The sequence below is a fragment of the Syngnathus scovelli genome, chromosome 5, assembly GCF_024217435.2.
Source record: "Syngnathus scovelli strain Florida chromosome 5, RoL_Ssco_1.2, whole genome shotgun sequence".
Taxonomy (NCBI): Eukaryota; Metazoa; Chordata; class Actinopteri; order Syngnathiformes; family Syngnathidae; genus Syngnathus; species Syngnathus scovelli.
In genome coordinates, this window is record NC_090851.1 from 6056557 (window position 1) to 6077639 (window position 21083).

General features: G+C 40.8%; 1 protein-coding gene and 1 long non-coding RNA gene across 3 annotated transcripts in view; both read right to left on the reverse strand.

Annotated features, from left to right (window-relative positions):
- pax5 (paired box 5) overlaps positions 1-15415 on the reverse strand; it is a 29238-nt gene extending 13823 nt beyond the window's left edge. For both annotated transcript variants that reach the window (XM_049719775.2, XM_049719774.2), the window contains exons 1-5: positions 14352-15415; positions 8708-8873; positions 6663-6860; positions 6005-6069; positions 3954-4079 (exon numbers count right to left, since the gene is read on the reverse strand). In XM_049719775.2, coding sequence (XP_049575732.1) covers positions 3954-4079; positions 6005-6069; positions 6663-6860; positions 8708-8873; positions 14352-14394 — 598 coding nt within the window. In that variant the 5' untranslated portion in view covers positions 14395-15415. The remainder of the gene's footprint in view (positions 1-3953; positions 4080-6004; positions 6070-6662; positions 6861-8707; positions 8874-14351) is intronic.
- Positions 15416-16624: 1209 nt separating this feature from the next.
- Positions 16625-20377, reverse strand: LOC125968578 (uncharacterized). Its single transcript, XR_007481337.2, has 2 exons — positions 20020-20377; positions 16625-17466 (listed from the first exon to the last, which is right to left on the reverse strand). It is a non-coding gene; the product is annotated as an uncharacterized lncRNA (long non-coding RNA).
- Positions 20378-21083: the final 706 nt, after the last annotated feature.

A 21083-nucleotide genomic window follows, 5' to 3' on the forward strand; every position in this document is an offset into this window, starting at 1 on the left:
AGTATGGTGCTTTAGCCTGGTAACCCACGGCGACCCATTTAATCCTGTCGGCCGGTCCCCATGATGGAATTCAATTGATCAATCATGTAGCTCTGATGGCACCATTTCAGCCAGCTTATTGCTTTCTGCTGTCTCTCCGTCACTCACTCTCACACACACATACAAATAGACACTCTCAATGTTGGACCCATGCTTGTGCAACCACAAAGCATCAGGAGATCCTGGAGAAACAGCACAAACTACAAGTAAGAACAAAGCTTTGTATTTATGATGATCAATATTGGCCATTCATCTGGGTGAGTGTGTGTGTGCGTGTGTGTGTGTGCGTAAAAGTGCTTGTGTGGCAGGCTGGGCGGGTGCGTAGCTTGATATCCGGCTGGTTTCATTGTATCCATGGATGGCTAAAGAAACTCATTGCCGTGACGGGTTAAATCCTATTCACCGCTGGACACGCACACACTCACGCATGCACACAGACACACACACACACACACACGTACACACACAGCTGCCTCTATCTCTGTGAGTTTGTCTCAGAAGGGAAGTGTTTCTCTTCCTTCTTCTTTCGAGCAGAACAAAACAAACAATGAGCCATTATTGTTCTATCCTTTGCCTTTGTTTTTTTCTACCTTCCGCCTCCTTTCCCTCTCTTACTCCCTCTATCATTCTTTTCACCCACTGTTGAGATTTTTCAACAACCCACCTACATGGAATACGTACAATCAGGAAGATGGCTCACCTGTTGGAGTATATAAGTATTGCGCGTGTGTGTATGTGTGTTTGCAGGAGATATATTTATATCTAATAATATAATTTTCTTACCACACAGAGCATCGCGATACTTAAATAATGACAATCTTGTTTCAGCTTACTCGCATTTTCCTTGAATACAAACTTGATATAGTTGTGCCGTGGTCAAGGAGGGTGATTTTAAAAGTATAATCTTCTTTGCGCCACAACTTAGACTTGATTTCAGCTGGTCTAAAGTTGAGTCTACTTTTAGCCGCCAAATTGTCAGGTGTGCCAGGGTCGTGTAAAAGCATATGGCCTCACTCCGCCCAGCATGGTCTCAAGCTCACAAAAGGAAACTTGCACCGGCACAAAATTGGGCCAGTTTTTATGAGTGCACGTACACTGTCTCTGAATGTAGAATAATGAATATTTAGACCAAATAAGTAAAACTGGGTAATTTTCCGTGGCATACCTGATGTTTTCTCATGGGACACAAATGTGCAGCACAGTGATAGGGAATCCCTGACACAGACAGCACAAAGGCTGTGAGTGTGACCTCACAGTGGCAGCTTGCATGTGAGTGTGCATGGCCTTTGCAAACTCCAGTGATCAAAGTTTTTTTTGGCGGGGAGAGGGTGGGAGAGACTAGAGGAACTTGGGGTGAAGGGCAGAGACGACCCCCACCCACCCACCCCTTCTTCTGCATCCTCCCCTCTTGACTGAGCCACCTCATGCTCATTCCCAGTATCTTTTATCCGGTAAGCTGTTGCATGTCACAGTGGATGCACAGGGGGTTCAAAGGTCAATTTGCCGTGCTGGTTTAATATTCCCACTAAAATTATTTAAAGTTTTGTTTTAAGCAACACCTGGATGTAATCGTCTCATCGGTGGTTAAAAAGTGTTTTGCAAGTGTCACTAGAAAAACAAGAACAACGCACACACACACACACACATCCCAACACACACACACACACACACACAACTTGTAAGATAATAGGTCAAGATACAATAGTCCCCTTTTGGCCCCACAAGTCAAGTTCTTCCATTCATTCGCATTCATCTACATTCTGCCCCCCCCAGCCTAGCCCCAACCCCCTACTTCCCCTTGCTTTGGTTGGGGGGGCACAGGTCATCAGGGGCTTTACCCCCACACACTCTTCCTGCACACATACACACACACGCACACAACTTTCTTGTGGCTGTTGTGTGCTAAAGTAGCAGGTGCAGACTAAATTTGAGCATAGGAGAAAAAAAAAGTGAATTTCCTGAGCACAAGTTTATTTCACTCTGAAATTGACGAGCCTGAAGAAAAATGTGGCTCTTTGGAATTTGTTATAAAAAGTAGTGGTGTTAGTAGTGGGGGTGCTGAAATCAATTTTTTGAAAACTATACTTACAAATGTTATGTTTTTGTTGAGTAGCAGGTCTTGGTTTTTGCCTCCATTCATTCAAATGTCTCCCTGGGCCAATAAATGGATCTAAGACTGAATAATTGTATCCTATTTGCGTATGTCTATCCATGTCGCTGCATGCTGTTCCTCCTGTCGCCCCTCGCTGTGCGTGTGTGTCATTATCCAGCGGGGGTTGCTCTAATGGAAGCTGTGATTAGCAATGCTGTTAATTAGACCACCGAGTCAACCGGGCAGACCTCTGCTGCAGCGAGGCTGGTGGCACAAGCACGAACAACACTTCCTGGATGCTTCAGTGAAATGTGCCATTTGAATTTGAAAGTTCAGTCGAACAATCAGCATGTTACACATAAAGAACAGTGTGGAACAATAACGCTACTAATTAGATTACAGCGCTCGTGTTTGAGTCTGTGGCACAGTCGCGAGTGCACGTACGCATAATAGTTCTTTTATACAAGATGACAATTATTATTCGTGTCAAAGGAAGCCGGTCTCCAACTAAAGGATCCCAATTATGGGTCATTTTCATAGCAGATATTTGGACTTGTCAGCTGAACAATAGCATAGATATTCACTGCTACCCTAATGAGGATGGCTCTGTTCCCTGTAAATGATGTCTCTTTGACAGACTCCAAAATCTATGTGAACATAGAATGATGATAGTTAATGGACTGAAAAATAGATGCTAGTTTTTGCCAACAATCGCAAATCAAGTTAACTTGTTAAACAAAGTGTGCAGTAGTGGTGAAGCAATCAGTCAACTAGTTGAAGTTTAGACGCCACGGAGCTCGCCTTGCATTTCAATCTGAAATCTGAAATCAATCTTATTCTTAATGAGGCAGAATCAGGTTTTTGATTTTCTCATTTAAAGTCTTGTATTCTGTTGACGTGTAACAAGCCTGTAACCTAACCTGGCTTTTTGATTCTTGTCTGCTGAGATGTTTTACAACTGGACACCAAACGAGGTACATCTAACGTGATCTGTCAAATCTAACAGGGTTTGCTTTTGATTGACACAAGTAGAGAGATAAGCGGCCTATGCTTATTGTTGTAGTTGTATTTGGCAGTGATGACTGTGGGGTGTTTTGGTTATCCCATGAATGAAGCTACATAAGACAGACAAAATAAAAGTAAAAACTCCTAAGATGATTCTTGACGTAATCAAAATAGTTATTGTTCCAAAGACACAATTTTAAATATGGCTCAAGTACTGAACCTCATTAGATTGTGCAGGTGTACCTAATGTTTTGCGCTGTGCGTGGAGGTGGGCGAGGGGGAGGGTTGGATGGCAGCCCCCAGTGGTGTTTGCCAACACTCGAACCCCCCTGTTCAGACATCTGGTCCTGTCTCATTTACCGTAGGAGTCTGTCTGCGTGATGGCTTTTTAATGCCATTGACAGAACCACATAGACAGTCACACACACGTGCTCATTAACATACAGTAACATGTACTGTGCGCCAGCGGCCTCACACACGTTCCCACCGCCACTGACAGGCGTACAACATTGATCAAGAGTAAAAACGATTGGGATCAATAGCGTATGAATAAACTTCCTCTAAATGGCTCTCCAGCAGGGTTTGTGAATGAAGATGTATGGTGTTGTGTTCAGGTGTTGCACGTGCACACACATCTGTCATTGATCGTCATGTGCGCAGCTATTCCCAACTGGGATTTCTATACTGGAAAGGAAATGAGGGAGATCCTGAGGCGATCTGTAATGTGTTTATGTTTGTTGCGCACTTGTCAAAATACATATGTGAGCAGAATAAGTAAGCATAAGTAAGTAAGCAAAGACATTCCTGTTAAACTCACCTTCATCCCGCTTCCTCTTGCCAATATCAGCAGCTGAGCTGATACCCAGAATGCCGCTGATGGAATACGAAGAGCCGGCAGAGTCGCTGGTCACCGCAGAGACCTGCGTAGCCGCCACTGATGTCGCTGTCGGCAAAGAAAATTTGATTTGTTGGACGTTTGTCATTCTGAGATCTTATGTGGGTGCTTCGGGTTAGCGGCACTAACCTTAACCTTAACCCCCCCCTATGTTGTCTAAATTATGCAGTACTCTCATAAAATAGTTTAAAGTCCCTGTAAAGTGAAAATAAATAGTCACATACCACAAAGAAAACTAATAAAAACTTATAAATTGGATTTGGCATATCTCAAGGTACCACTTTAGTCTCATGTTTCCCAATTTCTTGTCAACATCATTGACTTGTGACATTATTTTAATCCCGACTCTCTTTCTAAACACTTTGCACAGTTAACATGTCCATGAAGCTGAACCAGAAGCACAAAAAAAAAACTCAGTGGAGGGGGGCACTGTCAAGAACTGTCGCTCCCTGTAGCCTTAAAGCGCCCTGAGGGGGGGCAAGTTCTTCGCCAGGCGACGCGACAACAACATACTTGTCATTTCTTTAGACACACACACACACATATGCAACATACAGTCACTCATGCCTGGTCTCCTTATCTCTGTGCCCTTATGAGCAAGCAAGGGGCTGAGTGACAGTATGGTATCCCATGAGAGACAGAAAGGTGAGGAGGAAGACATCCTAATCCTTCCTCCCAGTGGACCCCCCCCCCCCCCCCCCCCCCTTGCCGTCCCACAACAACACAGAAGAACAAGAACTAGAAGAGGAAGTTTTCAAACAAACACACACACACACACACACACACACACACACAACAAACCCAAGGATCAAGCCCCCCACCACTCTGTCACACTTTTGTCAACAAGGAGATGATAATGAATGCATATCTTACCTTTTCCTATCAGTTGATTTAGCACTTCAATTATCTGATTTTCCTTTTCTTTTCCTCTCCACTGTATTTTTTATTGTTTTTTTATCTGACTGTAATGCTTTTATTCTGCAAATCGAAATGTTCAATTTTCCACCTGGGAGCGGGAACCCGTTTATCTGGATAATCTGCAAGCTTGTGAGTATGTGCGTAGTATCTGTGTTTGTGTGTAAAAGGAAGAGCCGGCAAGCCGTGCCTATGAAATTAATTTAGATTAATAGACGATGTGTGATTATGAAGATATGAGAGACACTGAAACACAATCCGGTTTCGAGAATGACGGAAGGGGGAAAGAAAGGCTTTCATATTTATTTTCAAGTGAGATAGTCAGTGATGCTCGTACAGTACAGGATGTATTGCTTCAGTCTTTGGCATGATTTGACACGATAGTTATTTAGATTCTCGTCATCGCTCAACTTTTATGCAGTGTGATGATTAGTTTCGTGGGAAATGACACGTGTATCACAGGTTATGTTACTTTAATTAGTCAAAAATTGAAGAATGGTGAACTACAGAGGCCAAAAAAATACTTTAATACTTATTTTTGTGTGGTTCTTTAGCTGTGTTTTTGCAATTTTTTAAAATTTTTTTTTTTTTTTTACTTTGGAAAACAATGATTGTTTTCTGACGTCCTCAAACCAAACCAGCTGTCAATTTGAATGAACATCCTGTTTTGGAACAAGAGGGTGGACATGAAAACATGTTTTGCTTATTATATGATTCATTGATTAATCAGTAAAATACTTCACTGATTAATCCATTATTAAAATAATAATTATTTACAACCTTGTTTTTTAAACGGGTGCAAAAAATAGTTGGTCTATTTATTTAAATTTTCAAACTGTTGTGAAAGACTTTTTATTGTGCAATATTTAATATTTTTTCTGTTTAGAATATCCTATACCAAAATGGACCGTTATAATGTTGCAGGTTCTATTAATGGCAACAATTATGTAAACAATAAGAAAGTATCAATTGATTTTTACTTTCACGCGAGACATCCAGATATTATTAGTGCTGCTGTAGAAAGTGCTTTGACAGACAAGAGCAGGTTTGCGACCTACCTAAATTGTGAGCCGCTACTGAGCCCGTTTGACCCGGTGGCTGCTGAACCTTGGTCCGAATGATCCTGCAAGGAGGAGAGAGCAGACGTGAATGTGTGTGAAGTGGTCATTTGTGTGTGTGAAAGAGAGAGGGAGGCATCAAGGACATGAGAACACGACCGTCGTGGGAGCCACGTTGTGTGTGAGCATGCGAGTGTGTTCGCCGAGAGGCTTGCGGCCGGCTGACATGGCAGAGGGGCCTCACACTTCCTGCTTGGCTGCTCATGCAAGCCCCTTTCTTCCTCTTTCCCTTTCCTCCTTAACTCCTCTCCATCCTGTCCCCGTCTTCCCTCCCTTTGCCTTTCTCTCCTTCGTCTTTTGTGTCCCCTTATTCCTCCCTTTTGTCTGCCTCTTTTTCTCATTGCTTCTCTCTCCTGTTTCACTGTCTCTCCCTTTTCTCTGGCTCCGTGCATGCTCAAGGGAGAGCCTTGTCATTGTATGGCGGTGTTGAACCACTGAGCTGCAGCCACTTCATACACACGGAGACCCGGGGCCTCTTAGCTAGGCTGTCCCAGAAATAGATAAACACAACAAGCTGCTTGCTAAACACTTACTGTCACTGCAGTTATGTTGATGTAAAGTTAGGACACGCAAATAGTTGTCACACACACTTTAGTACCTGTTGATGGAGCTGACGCTGGGCACGCTGTCGTTGTCGCACACTCTCTCGGCCAGGAGCCTGTCTCGGATCTCCCAGGCAAACATGGTGGGGTTTTGGCGTTTGTAATCGGCAATCTTGTCGACCACTTTGGGCGTAGCAACCTTTGGTTTGGATCCCCCGATGACACCAGGCCGAATACTGCCCGTTTCATAGTACCTGGGAAAGCAGGGAGAAAGCTTGCGTTGGTCATGATGCGAGATTTTGAAGTCTGTTCAATAGCAGTGGGCAAATTTTATTCAGAGATGGCATCTCCTTGAAGACATCTGCATGCTCGATCTTTAGCGAGGACTCCAGAAAACAGTGCAAAAGACTGATTTTAAAGGGAATGAGAGAAGCCTCTTTCATTGGCCGGGAGGCTAGTTGGCTGTGGTCACGCTCACAACGGCGCAAACACCAGACAGAGACCTATATGCACTACTTTTGTGGCTAGGCTAGTGCTACATTGCAATAATTTCCCAGATATGTTACTGTTTATAACCATTCTGTGAAAAAAAAAAAACATAAGATGGGACAAAACACACACACATTTACAAAAATGCTCACTGAGATGCTGTGGTTTGAATCCTGTTTTTTTTGCGTGACACAAAACCTCCATTTATTCAGTTAATGTTGTTTTGACTCCAGTTATATATGAAATTGTGTGACCTCAGACGCGTTTGGCGTGACTGCGTATCACACTGACAGTCAAATGCAAGATGAGGGGTGACACTGACAGACACGCTCGCACAGAGAGATCCAGGAGTTTTCTTTCCAGCTTGAATGTATTTGCATGCGCAAGGGGCAGGTGGGATACGGGTGGGCTGGGGGACTGGTGGAGGACAGCTAATGCACTACCCTGCTTGCAGAATAGGGGGGGATGCTGTGTGTGGATGCAAGCTGTCACTCAGTCTTAAACCTGCTGCTCTTTCTCTCTCACCGCAACTGCTCGGTGGAGTAATCCCTTCCGTGATGTTTGTTTCCTTAAGTGTGTAGTTCCCTGTTGTGTGTGTGCATGTGTGTGTTTGTATATGCGCACGTGCTTCCCATTCTCACTCTCCACAGCTGGACTTTAAACATTGCTAAAGGAAAAGGAACAATCTCTTTTGTAGTGGAAAACAATTTAAATTATTCACAGGCAAATCATTGGTGAATAAATGAGCATGGTTATTGATATCTGCAGCGATGTGAGACACACACACACACACATTCACAAACAAGGAGGCAGAGTTGGTGTTTTTGTTCTGCCGGCAGTGGAGAGACAGAGAGAAGAGGATAAAACAAGCCTCTCTCCTTCCTTGCATCCCTCGATCTCCTCCCTCCCCCCCACCCACCCACCCACCTCTCACGGTAACGCTTCAGTGAGTTGAACGGCCAGGACAGGGGGGAGAGAGGGATTGGGGGAGACTGAGAGAAGGAGCGAAAGAGAGGGAGAGAAAAGAAGCAAGGGAGAACAATGAGCAACACATTTTTTGATATAGCTGAGGGTCGCTGTGGCTAATCCTTCCCTGCCGCCACCACAAATGGTCTCTCCGTTTCTAATTCCTTTTTTACTTCTCCTCACTTCTTCTTCAGCACGCCCCCCCACCCCCCTTCTTGCCCCATCCTTGTCTCTATTCTCCTTTTGCTATATTTTGTGGTGCTGAAATATGGTGCCACTTTCATTTTGATGCTAATTCCAAAAAGTGATGAATCTTTCCCTCACATTGTGCCCCTTTCTTCTCTGACAGACGGAACGACCCGGGATTTACTTTTGAAATTGGCTTTTTAAAGGTGAAGGAAAGAGTCGTCAGAGAAGAAGGTGAAAAGGAGAAATGTGAGTCAGTATAAAAGGAAATGAACAAGACCCAAAGCAAGTAGGAGATGATGGCAGTGGAAATTTGCAAGCTCAGGGAATTGGCAACTTGGCAGCAGAGACACTATAGCATCAGCGTCGACGATCCAAACTCTCAATAACTTAATTATCTTTATATAATAACTGCAGAGTTCAAAAGTCACGTGTGTCGGCGCATACGTGTCTTCCATACCTTCCCAGTATTTTGCTGACACATCCGTGGCTGACCCGAAGTTGGCGGGAGATGTCGCAGGGACGCACACCTTGGTGGGCGAGTTCTACTATTCGCTGTCGCACAACATCTGGAAGAGGTCGGCCGTTTACAAATACACCGCCAAGCTGGTTCACGCCGCCATGTCCTATAAAAAAAAAAATAAGACAGTTGAAGTCACATGGTTCAAGCCACATGGATGAACAAGCCACTAAACATTTAAAAGGATTTATGACTAAAATGTTAACAGTCAAACTCGACTGCATCACAACAGTTCACTGCCAATGATACACACAGAGACACACACAGACGCACACAGTTCAGGCATACGTATGTCCTAAATAAATCCTTTCTTACCAACATAATACTAGCTTTATTCCTTTTATCCAGAACAGACTAAGCTAAGTTTCAAGTAAATGAAGGGATTTCAATTAATTATTGACCCACAAGGGTCTGAGTGACGCCAATAATATTCCCTTGAGGGAAGACGGTTTAAAGAGACAGAATAGAAACAAATTGGAATAAAACACCACAACTTCTCTCCTTTCTAATGACATCCAGGATGTAGAAGGCAGACCTCCGCCAAGTGACTGGCGTTTACAAACTTTCAATTGGAGTTTTGTATATTGAACATAGTTGACCAAACTGTTAGAAATAGCTATATCAGGATGTGCAGTTTGCTAAACTGACAATAAAATATTTTAAATAGCGCTTCTATTGATTCTCATTCAATTGCACCTCTAAATATATCATTTAATTCAGAGCCAAAAATAACAAGTCAGGCGACATGAATCCAACATGCATGAGTGCCACGACAAATGTACAAAGGACAACGTCTCCGCCTCTCCCCAACAATATGTTCATGTACAGTATATGTTGCACCAAAAGGCAATCCAGCATTTCTGTAATCCACTGCTTTTATATTACCATAGTGATTGTGTCTTCCGGGGAAACACACGCACACACACATAGTCGCGCACGCATGCACACTCTAATCCTAGCTGTGAGGGTAATAGATTTTAAATACATGACCCCTGCAGGGGGATACCCCCTGAAATACAAAGCCCTCCCCTGAACCTGACCACATCTTTCTTCTTTTCTGCATCCCCATAAAGTAAACACACAGCAGGCTCCAAAACAAACACATCCGCACATGAGGGATAAATGCAACGAGAAAGTCTGCAACGTCTTGTGCTTGGAAATTAAACAAAGCTATTTCACTTCCCTCCTTGCTTTATTTCTTTCTAGATAGAAGAAAAGTCATTATGCAGATGCCCCGCTGCCACAGTTTAAAAGGCAATCACTTTTTCCAAAGATAGCAACGTCGCATCCGTCAAGGCCTTAACCAGGATTGCTCGACACTACCAGGTTAAGGAATGCTGACACGTGGGAACTACAAACTACAAAAAAAAAGGTATTGCTAACCAAATTGGGATATCAAAACATTTTGATCTTCTCTAAGGTCTTTCCAAATTGGGGCAGTCGATCAAGAACACTTTTTTTTTTTTTAATTTTCTGTTCGAAATCATCAGCAGTATTATGATGATCAGCCGGCTTCTTGTGAAACCCCGGGGATGTTTTTTTTTTTTTTTCCTCATCATAATAGTTTCTTATCCTCAGCCTTGGAGGGTAACAGTATCCTTCATTATTTAACCATTTTTCTTTATACAATAATATCAAACCAACTGATCTATAGCAATGGAATTCTTGAAGGCATGTTCCAGCAATGCAAGAGTCTGTTGACGGCCATTTCCCAAACACAATGTAAGTACGCTTCTAATGTACAAAGTCACAATGATGTTAGCGTATCTTAAATAGCATCAAAACATTTCATTTTTCTGTCAAAAATAAACCATGTTGAGAGATGCAAAATGGGAGAAAAGAAGAAGTGGCACGAGAAATTGAAAAGGCCACAACTTCCTGCTTAAGGTGCCAGTTAATTTACAGTATTTTACTTTTACTACTTTGTGTGACAATTAAGAATGTTGCAGCACCTCAACGTTGCTCACTGTTTTTATTGTTGTTACTTTTAATATCACCAGTAGCTCATTTCTTTTACAATTCTATTTCTTTGAAATTGGTTTGCAATCTGAACAAATCAAAGCTTGCAAAGTAATGCCTTGTGTTTGTCGAGGTTCCACTCGATTCTTAACTTGTAAAAAGCCATCCATGCCTCATCTCATCATGATTTGTTCTTCCACAGAAGCCCACTTTGCTGCAACCTGCTGTGTGCACACAAGTCTCCCGCTGCTTCTCTCTCTCGCCTCGTCTTTCAGATAAGAGCAAATGAAATGGGTTCTTTCACTCTTCCTATCTGGGCTGGACCATAAAAAAACCTTGCTTTGTATAGAAATGGGAAGAATGTCTGCCGAGCGACACGCACACAAACTCCAGATAACTATTTATTCACTTAGCTAGGTATTTACCGTTTGCATTAGACTATTCTTGGAGTGGAGATTTTGGGGTTATGTGTCCATATTTTATTTCTCTATCCTCTAAACTCAGCTAGGAGGGGGAATTTTAAGAACACAATGTATTGGACGTGCGCAACTGCAATTCAAACACAATCCGTCCTGTGATTTACAGCTTGACGTTGAAGTTTCAATTTTGCATCCATTTTCCAATATAAAATATTAAGAAAGTGAATGAATTTGCTAAAGTCTGAAAGTGTCACCATCATCAAAACTTTATGAACCGGACAAGCAATGTTTTGAGTACGATTTTGAGATGGTCGACTGCCTTAACAAAAAAAAAAAGAGCATGTTTATTACTGTATAGCACAAAACTTCCATAAAGTGTGCTCACCATTTGATGATGCCCGTGTGCTCGTTACTTTGCCACGCTTTTACTTCCAAAATCAACATTTGCACATTCTGTTGTAAATTAGAGGTTGATATTTCGAACTGTGACAGATTGGCCAAGTAATTTCAAGCCACTGACCAAACAAATTAACTACTTGCTTTCAGGAATTCAATCACAGCTGGCAGCTGGGGAGGTTTTGTTGCAAATTAGATACAAAGATTTTTGCCAAATCTGGGCTATTGGCTAAAAGGTCTTCCTCTAAAAGCTTGAACCTCAAGAGAGGGAGGAACTCTTGGCACGTGTAGCAGTTTCATTTTCTATCCTGCAAGAATCAGAGGGGACACAACCGGCCAGCCTGCCAGCCATGGGGACCAGGAGTCATTATGCATCCCTGTTGTATTTTCATTTATATATCCTTTATAGGAGCTGACTTGGGAGCAAAGCACCTCCTTAAATGTTTGATTGATTCACCGTTTCCGGAGGAGGAAAAAAAATAACAGAGATAAAGAAGAATACATTAAGCTCCCCCATCCAGAAAATAAGGTCCATTAGGCTCTCTGTCTCTCTTTTCCTGCCACATTCCTCTGTGTCACTGCCTGTCACAGCCTGAAGCCTGAAAAATTGCAACAAACTAACCTTTTTTTGTTCTGTTTTTGAAAAGAAAAAAAAAAACTGGGCTGCAGGGCTGTTTGCGATTTTGTCAGTGAGAATACTGATGAGGTGAATTTCGTTGCGCAAACACTGTGTAGATATGTGATGTGCAAGCCAAATTTCCTTTTTATTCTTCTTATTTGATTTTATTCTGCATGCTATGGACATTTTTTCGTAAAGAAAAAATGCTATTCAGTCATTCACTGTGGCTAATTATGGATCATTTATGGTCTAGAAAATAAGTGTTACACCATGTGTGCGATGTTTTATATATATATATATATATATATATATATATATATATATATATATATATATATATATATATATATATATATATATATATATATATATATATATATATATATATATATATATATATATATATTATACACGATCTGAGGCCACCAAACACCCATGCATACTTAAGATGCAAGCATGTTTAACATTACAATATTCAGCTCATTATCATCACAATTACCAGCAGCAGTTCCTTTTAAATCGAACATATATGTTCCAAGCTGTTGGATCGGTTCAAGAATGCTTTCATACATATGCCAGATGAAATTGCTGCTTATATTATGTTCATAGAAAAAAGGAGATAGTCCTGAGACTAATACATATTACCAACGGCGTTTAAGGAAATGTACACCCATGCACGCACACAGACACACACTTCCAAAAAAGCATTTCCACGCGTCTAAGTTGATTCATTGCAACCTCTCTCACTCTGTCTTTTGACATTTTTAGATGTAATCGTTTTAAAGCGTCCCAGAACTTCTCTGTTGCCGTCAAGCGCCGCGGATCATTGACTTTGGGCCAACTACTGTGAGAAGAAACACGATTTGTTCTAGCCGTTTGATGTGCGCGTGCGCGCGCGTTTTTCCGTGCGTGCGTGTGCAAGTGTGTGTGCGTATGCGTGCGTGTGTATGTGCGTGTGTATGTGCGTGTGTGTGTGATTCACATAATACGCTTCTCCCCGGGATTCACCGGTGGTATAAATGAATGAATGCAATATCTATTAAATGCTTTAAATGCCTGTTATACTCTTTGTGTGGGCGTTTAAATGAAAAGTCCAAACATTATGTGATTTTAAAATAGGTTTGGTGGATATTTATAACTCCAAAATAAAGTTAAAGGAGACAGAATATTGGTGGATTATATCACAGGGACAAAACCATTTTAAAATATTTTTTATATATAATTCAGTAACCCAAAGAAACGATGTAAATAAATGTAGTCAATGTTTTATAACAATTCCGTCTGATTTTAGGCTGCACCTTTAAGATTTTTGACATATTTGTGTTCTAACTATGTGATATATATTAACGTGCACCCATGCACCGGACAATTCATTACTACAAAAAACCCAACAAAATAGATCAAGTATTACAAACCGCGACTCCCCTCCCCTATTCTGCAAGCAACCATCTAATAAACATGTCTATTGTAAATTAATGATTCTCTTTGCATTGCAAATAAAAAACAAACTACTTATTTATCAATTTATTTATTATTTGATTGATAAATGGCTATGGCGCTATAGATGCCTGCATGAGGCCGAGCAGGGGGGTTTCCACCACTGAGGAACCAACAACGTCCATTCTCGTTCTGATGCAAAGACCACATGCAGTTGCACCTGCAGCGTGTTCAGTTTGTCCATCCAAGTTATATGCAAAAGCACAATGGACTTCACACAACCGCTCTTCACTTCCCTCACTCCCTTTTCTCTCTCTCTTTCTCTCTCGCTCTCCCTTTTCTGACCGCCCACCCCCAACAACGACGTCTTTCCTTTGAAAGGAAAGTGCGGTCAACAATTGAAACATGCTTGGTGTCTATGTGTAAATTTAAGTCTTATTAATTAAGTACACACTCCCCAAAAAATAATTTAATAAAAGAAAAACAGCTACGTCATTATTAAATGTTTACTAAATGTTTTGAGCTTTTTCCCCTCATTCTGTTGCCAAATAATTTAAAACTATATCAACATTTGAATAAAAAATAATATATATAAACGTCATTAGGTTCTGAAGACTTTTAATAAGGAAAAAATATATTTTTTGCAGCGCACCAAATAGGTTGCTTTACAATTGCACCCGTGTAGCTTGGTATTTTTCTGCATGGAGGGAGCATGCAAAAATCAAGAAATAAGAAAATTAAATGATAAACTTACTGTGCATAGCCGCAAATGGATCGTGCTTACAGTGGATCTCCATGTGGGCGGTGGGGCTCGAGGGCCCCGGTTTAAAAAGAAAATAAAGAAAGAAAGAAAAAGTGCAGACTTGAGCCAACCTCTATTTTATAGACCTCCGGTTGATGCAAAGTAGTTCCCTTAAAAAGAAAAAGACCAAGTCTATTTTTGTTTGTTTCGTTCGCTTGTTACTGTCCACAACTGAAGTGAAATGAATGAAGCATTGAGAAATTAAAAAAATATTTAAAATATTTGTATGGAAACGAAAAAAGTGGTGTCAAAATTCTGTCCTCAGTGGGACGAGCGGCGACAGTCGGTCAAAAAAAGAACGGTAATGACACTCATCTTTTAAAATGTTCGGCTAATATTCACGGCGTTCATGCCAAATCGGAAAACACGTCAAAAGTGTTTCAAAATGTTTAAAAAGACCTCCCTGGCCCCCGCGGGCTCAGGTCTCCGGTCGTGCAGGTCCACCTTTGGCGCAACTTTCTCCGCTTAGTCTCACCACGAAAACAAACAAAAAACTAAAAAACAAATCAAAAATCTGTTTCATTAACTGCAAATGTCACAAATCCACAAATAGTTGTGTCTTCCATTCCTGTCTTGCGTGATGTCTCATCAATAAAGGTCGAAATGGCAAGTGAGCGCTCCCCCGTCCGAGTGTCATATCCACCGAGCTCGTAAGAAAAAAAGACAAGCGAGGCACTTGCTCAGAATCGTCCCCGTTTTTAAAGCGATTCTCTGCCCAACTCCAGCTTCCCTGTCCCGCACGAGTTGGAAAGGAGTTTCTTCTCTTGGCTCAAACCCCGAAACATTGGAGGGGCAGGATGAGGTGCTTTAAATGTGTCGAAAATAGCGAAGCATCCACCGAGAGAGCGGCTGCTTGCTAGTGCACCCCCGCGTTTCAGGACCAGTTCTCTTGCGGACAGCGCCCGCGCTCGCAACCCCCTGGAAGCCTGGCGTCCAGCCGCCGGCCAGCTGCCTGTCACTCAGCCTCCTCCCAGCCAATCAGAACGCGAGAGCCGCAACGGCGTCACTCCAACTTTGAGTAGAAAGGGCGGGGCTCTACGTGGCTTGGATTGGTTGACAATAATGCTGAGAGCCAATGAGGCTTTACGCTTATTTTAATCCCTAACCAATGGATGAGCTCGGCCTCACCCCTCCCTGGTGAGGGAGTCATATAGCGTCTTACGTTTAATTTCAATTAACCACGTACAAACCTCACGCTTTTGTGGGCATTTGCGCTCAAGTTATCCGTGTCAATATTAAATATCTAATTAAATAAGTATTACTAAAATGAAGCTTTGTTGCAGCGAGGTCTTATGATGTCTGAGTACAATTATTCAAAACAGATTAAACTCTTAATTACAACGATTTTATGACAAAAGATTGTAGTTTCCATAAGATATGTCATTTATAAACTATGCATGTTTCTGGGGGCACAGTAAAAGAAACTGGCCTGACGTTAATATTACACTTTATAAATCTTTAGCTTGAGAAGAATCTAAGGCATAAAACAAGCATTCCATTAGCTGATTGCGGATTCAAACGGGCATCGTTTTTAATGAAGTGCAATTATCCAGCATTGCAGCAAACTGAGAGGAGAGAAGGGAGATTCAATAAATGTTCGTCCCACCTGATTTTCTAAGGCATATCTTTGCCTCGGTCGTGTAATATTAAGCACACAAATAGCCTTAAGCGTGAGCCAAATTAGAAAATGGTTATTTCCATGTGCTTCCTGTTTCTAGACAACTAATCATTTCACTTTCTCTGTTATTCTCCATCAGCCTCATGAGCATATGCCCAGCTAAAACAATCTTCCCCGAATCATTATTGACAACACCAAGATACTTGATAATAATTATTTTTTATTAAAAAGGCAACCCAACCCGGGATGTCTAGGAATACGGAATACTTTATGTTCAATCAATAAATGTCTTGGTTTATCCCGATAGTTATTGGTGTCTGCAAGCTTTCTGATCCTATAACTCAAACACGCAAGCAGTCAAATTAAAATAAATATGCTTTCCAATAAATGTTTATTTTTTTTCTCTTCTCAGAAAACATATTTTTGTGTGTGTGCTTTCTAGAAGAGTCACCAGGGGGCGTTCAACTATGAGTGACTTGTCCACATACTCAGGCAAGTACATTTGCACAATACGTATACGAAAGTAATAACATCACTTGATTCGATTATATGATTGCATTTTATAATTCCTCTGATCATCATCATCATCATAAAAAAATGCACATAATCAACAAGAAAACAACAATGTTTTAATGTTTCTGTGGTCATAACATTACATTTTACATTTGATCTTTATTTTCTTGACTGTGTGAATTATAAAATGTTTTGCGCAAGTGTTAAACAATAGTTGTCTGTTTAGTGCGGAGAGAAGGGGGACTGATAAAAAAAGACAGGCTAAATTGGGTAATTTAGGCGCTCACAAGTGTACGCAATTTGCGTACGGACGGCCCTTTTTATTTAGGCCACATATTGAATAGAAATAATCAAATTAATGTTGAATTTTTTTACTCAAAATCGCATTACTTTTTAATTATGTCTTAAGGTTAAATAATTATCATTTTAATGCTTGAAATAAAAAGACGACAGGCTGTATTTTATTAAAAGACTATATATCTACGTAAATATATACTATATATCTCTTTTTTCCCCAACTTTGTGTCCTTTTGTGCAGTTTGTATTACAGATTTAGGAACCACAAAACATGCACTTTCTCATCACATGACTCTCATTTGCAAATTAAATACAAAGGCAATTAAAAACAGCCAAACAAGCAATCATGTATACAAATTGTTGTTGCTTTAGGCTTGGAAATTTGGAGAAAACTTCCATCAGGGTGGGACGTCTTTAATCCGGGGTCCTGCAGACATTACCATATTTCATTACCTCTCAGTGGTGGAAAGGGGAGCGCGGAGGAGGGAAGGGGGAGATTAGACTTTTTTAAACATTAGTAAGAAGAAATGTGGTCGTGATAATCATTGGGAGGCAAATTGGAGGCGATGCTGTAGTGTCTTTCTTCCTTCCCTCCATCCATCCAGCGTGAAAGACTGTTTTGCCTTTTTGCGCCCGAGCCTCGAAACGAAAAAGCAATGAAAAATTAATAGCGCATGTTAACTCCACCAAGCTCGTTTATTACACGCCCGCATGGCTGTCAACATAATGAGAAAGCCCCCTCGTATATATCTCAACTCTTAGATTTCATTTTGCGTGCAAAATATATTTAAAATCAGAATATAAATATATTTAAAAAAATAAACAAATAAATTATATACCACATGCGCACTCGCAAATCACACTCATCGGTCCATTTGTAATGACTTGGTTGGCTGATAATGCACCTAATGAGGAGTCAAGTGAGGCCTGACCACAAGCTCTCATGCAGTTTGAGGGGCACTTGAGGTCATCTCTGCCCCCCCGCCCCACCCCCCCACCCCCACCCTGCACATGCACGCACACATTTGACCAGCGCAAAATCACATTTCTATGTGACTACACTACTGTGCTACTTGAAAAAAATCCTGATTTCCCGTTTTATCAGTAAATGTTGGATTAAAAAAAAAATGACATTGTAAAACTATTGCCAAACCTTGATGACATCTATTTAATGAATTCCTTTTAGACCTTAACGTCGTATTACATCAGTGAACATATCCATTTAAAAAATCCTCGCTTATAGATGTGCGTAATCTAGAATGAATGTCACACTTTTACGAGAGGCCAGTTTGAGACTCCTCACTGAATTCTTTACACCCTGATCACGTATTTCATGGAGAGGCTGCTGGCAGAGGCCCTGGGCCCTTATGACTGCAGCAGTCAACAGGGAGGGCCTCCTAAAAAGTCTGATTTCCTCAGCGGTTATTATCCAATCATATATATTCTCTTTCCTTAAATATTTTTTGGGTGGCTAAAGCCTATATACTTTAAAAAACTGAAAATTGAGACATAATTTGAGCCTATAGGCTACTCATTTATCACTGTTCATTAAGTATAACGCCCGCTATAAGTGACATATTGTCTGTATACTTGTCCATCAACCTATTATGATGAGAAACAATAATGAGGCTGACTCGTCCACAGCCCAAAGGACGTTTTATCAATACAGAGCAGCAGGCATGGATATGAAATGATGTGCTATCATCTGGATGCCATACTGAGGTCGATTGTGTTGATCTGGAAACCCTGCTGCTTTATAACTAGACCCATATAGCAGAACTACTTGCATTTGTGGAAAACACACAGAAGCCAATTACGATATTTTGGGATGTTTAAAACTGGAGTGAAAATAGCCTCTTTTAATAAGGAGCAAAGATATGTCATCATTCAAAAAACAACCAACCAATTTGAAAAAAAGATTCTCAAACTAGTCAACTCAACAAGTACTGCCTTAAAAAAGGAACATCAGGGCCAAAATTAAACTACAGTAGCATAGTAGGCCCAAGTGTTCATAGAACTATGATGTTTTTCTCCCCATAAAAAGCGTATTTAATATTATAGTAAACCACTGTAATACTGCTCTGTTCGAATATGAACACTGTGCTTGAACATGGGGGAAAACTGTACCTTAATAATGATTCCATAAAATTGTATTGCACATTAATCTTCTTACAATTGTACTTAAATAACATTTTACAAGCAAACAGTTCGAAATGATTAAACACCAATGTATTGTACTCAAAAGTTAAAGAGCTACAACTGAACTGTACCTCCATGAAGCTGGCCCCCACCCAAAATTGGGGGACATGACGTAACGTAATGTAACGTAACGTACCAACATAAGACAACATCATATGCAACACTTTCAAAACTTCCTTTAACTGTTGTAATAAGTTCAAAAGTTTTGGTTTTAACTTGAGTAATGTTTGTTTTGTTAATAATGATAAACAAGTGTATACATAGTATCTCTTCTGTTATCTAAATTTGGTATCATTTTATTTATTCACAGATTGGCTGGCAAGAATCACGTGGTTCATCTGCTGTGGCGTCCATTTTAAAATGACATCTTGGACATCAACAGGTTTTTCCTTTAATTATGGCACTCAGTGATGGAACATTGAAAGCAATCCACTAATAAAATATTCTTTGAAGAACTGGTGGAGAAACTACGAAACATGGGCAATCTATGGCCCTCAGGAGGATCTTAGCATACCTGAGCAAATAAAACCTCTGAACTGTATGAAAAGCCCCAAAACGTAGAACCCATAGATGACATGCTCATAACACCATCAACATCCATCATGAATTTAGTATGGCCCGCTGATGACTTCATAATATTGAACCTGCAGAAGAGCTTCCCATCACCTGCTTTGATCCAGCACACATGACCAATATTTGGCCTAATTTAACAAAACAAGCTGGTCAGCAAAATATCTTCCACTTGTAGTAGGCTATCTTGCTTTAAAAAAAATCCCAAATTTGATTAGCACCTTTTGACTTGAGTTACACTGCAGCCTTTTAGAGTTTGAATGACTTCCCCAAACTTTACAATAGTTCACATAAGTTGCACAACTCAACAGCACTTTGGCAAACGACTTTTAAAGCATTATAGAAACACGTTGCTGTTAACATATGGATTCACCTGCTCAAAAACCAATGAAGACAAGGTGTGAGATGGAAGTGCGAGCCTACCTGCTCTCCCCTGCCGCAGCGCACGTCTCCTGGGCCCTTGTGGGTCCATCATGATACACACTCAGAAGAGGAGAGGGAGGGGTGGAGCGAGGGAGGGAAAAAGGAAAAGAACAAAAAAGTTTTTGCTCACTTTTCACTCTCTCTCTTTTTCCTCTTTCTCTCTCTCCCTCTCTCTTTGACTTTGTAACACTGTTGCTCTCTCTCTCTTCTTTCTCTGTAGCAGCTGTGTACAGTTGGTGGTTGGGGGGGAAGGGGATGCAATGCAGGTTGAAATAATTCGACCCTTCCGCTCCTTATTGCGCTGCCTGCAAGTGTTCACTCAGCTGCAACTAAACGCTTTAGGTGGAAAAAAGGAGGGTCCTAGTGGAAGGGGGGGGGGGGGTGGAATGAGCAAAAGAAGAGCCGTTCTTGCCATGTGCGCTCATGTCCTCTGTCTCTTTGCTGGCACTAAACTGCACACATCAATAGTCTCTGTGGGTCTCGTGCACGCGCGTCTGCGAACGCAAATGTGTGCACGTGAAACCTTCAACTTTGCGTGCAGAACTTGAGCACCAAAGTTTCACTTTTAGTTTGTTTGCAAGCTGTCTGTTCAACTTGCTCCTTTTCCCCTCCCGTTATAAATTCATAAAGTTTACAAAGAGTTGAAGCTTCCGTGATCAGAAATAAATACAATAAATACAAGGAGGGAATCATCTGACCTACTTATTTTAACTTAAAAGGGAAAAACTTTGGAGAGAGAAGTTTTTTTATTTGGCATAATGTATACCCTATTTGTACTTTGGCCTCGTTAATGATTTTAAAACTAACTTTACTTCAGTAGGCTATTTCAAATGATATTTTTTATTTGATAATTATAAAGCAAACAATATAATTGTAACCCTAAATCGTGTCTTACGTAATAAATTAAGATAAATAGAAAAACTAAAAAGTAATTCTAACTGCTAGTAACAACAATACAGAAAAAAATCGAAATGCAAAAATGAAATGCAAAACTGGTGTCAGTTACAATACCTTTGGCCAAAACGCAACGGTGGAATGGGTTTAACGCACGTATTGTATGTTTA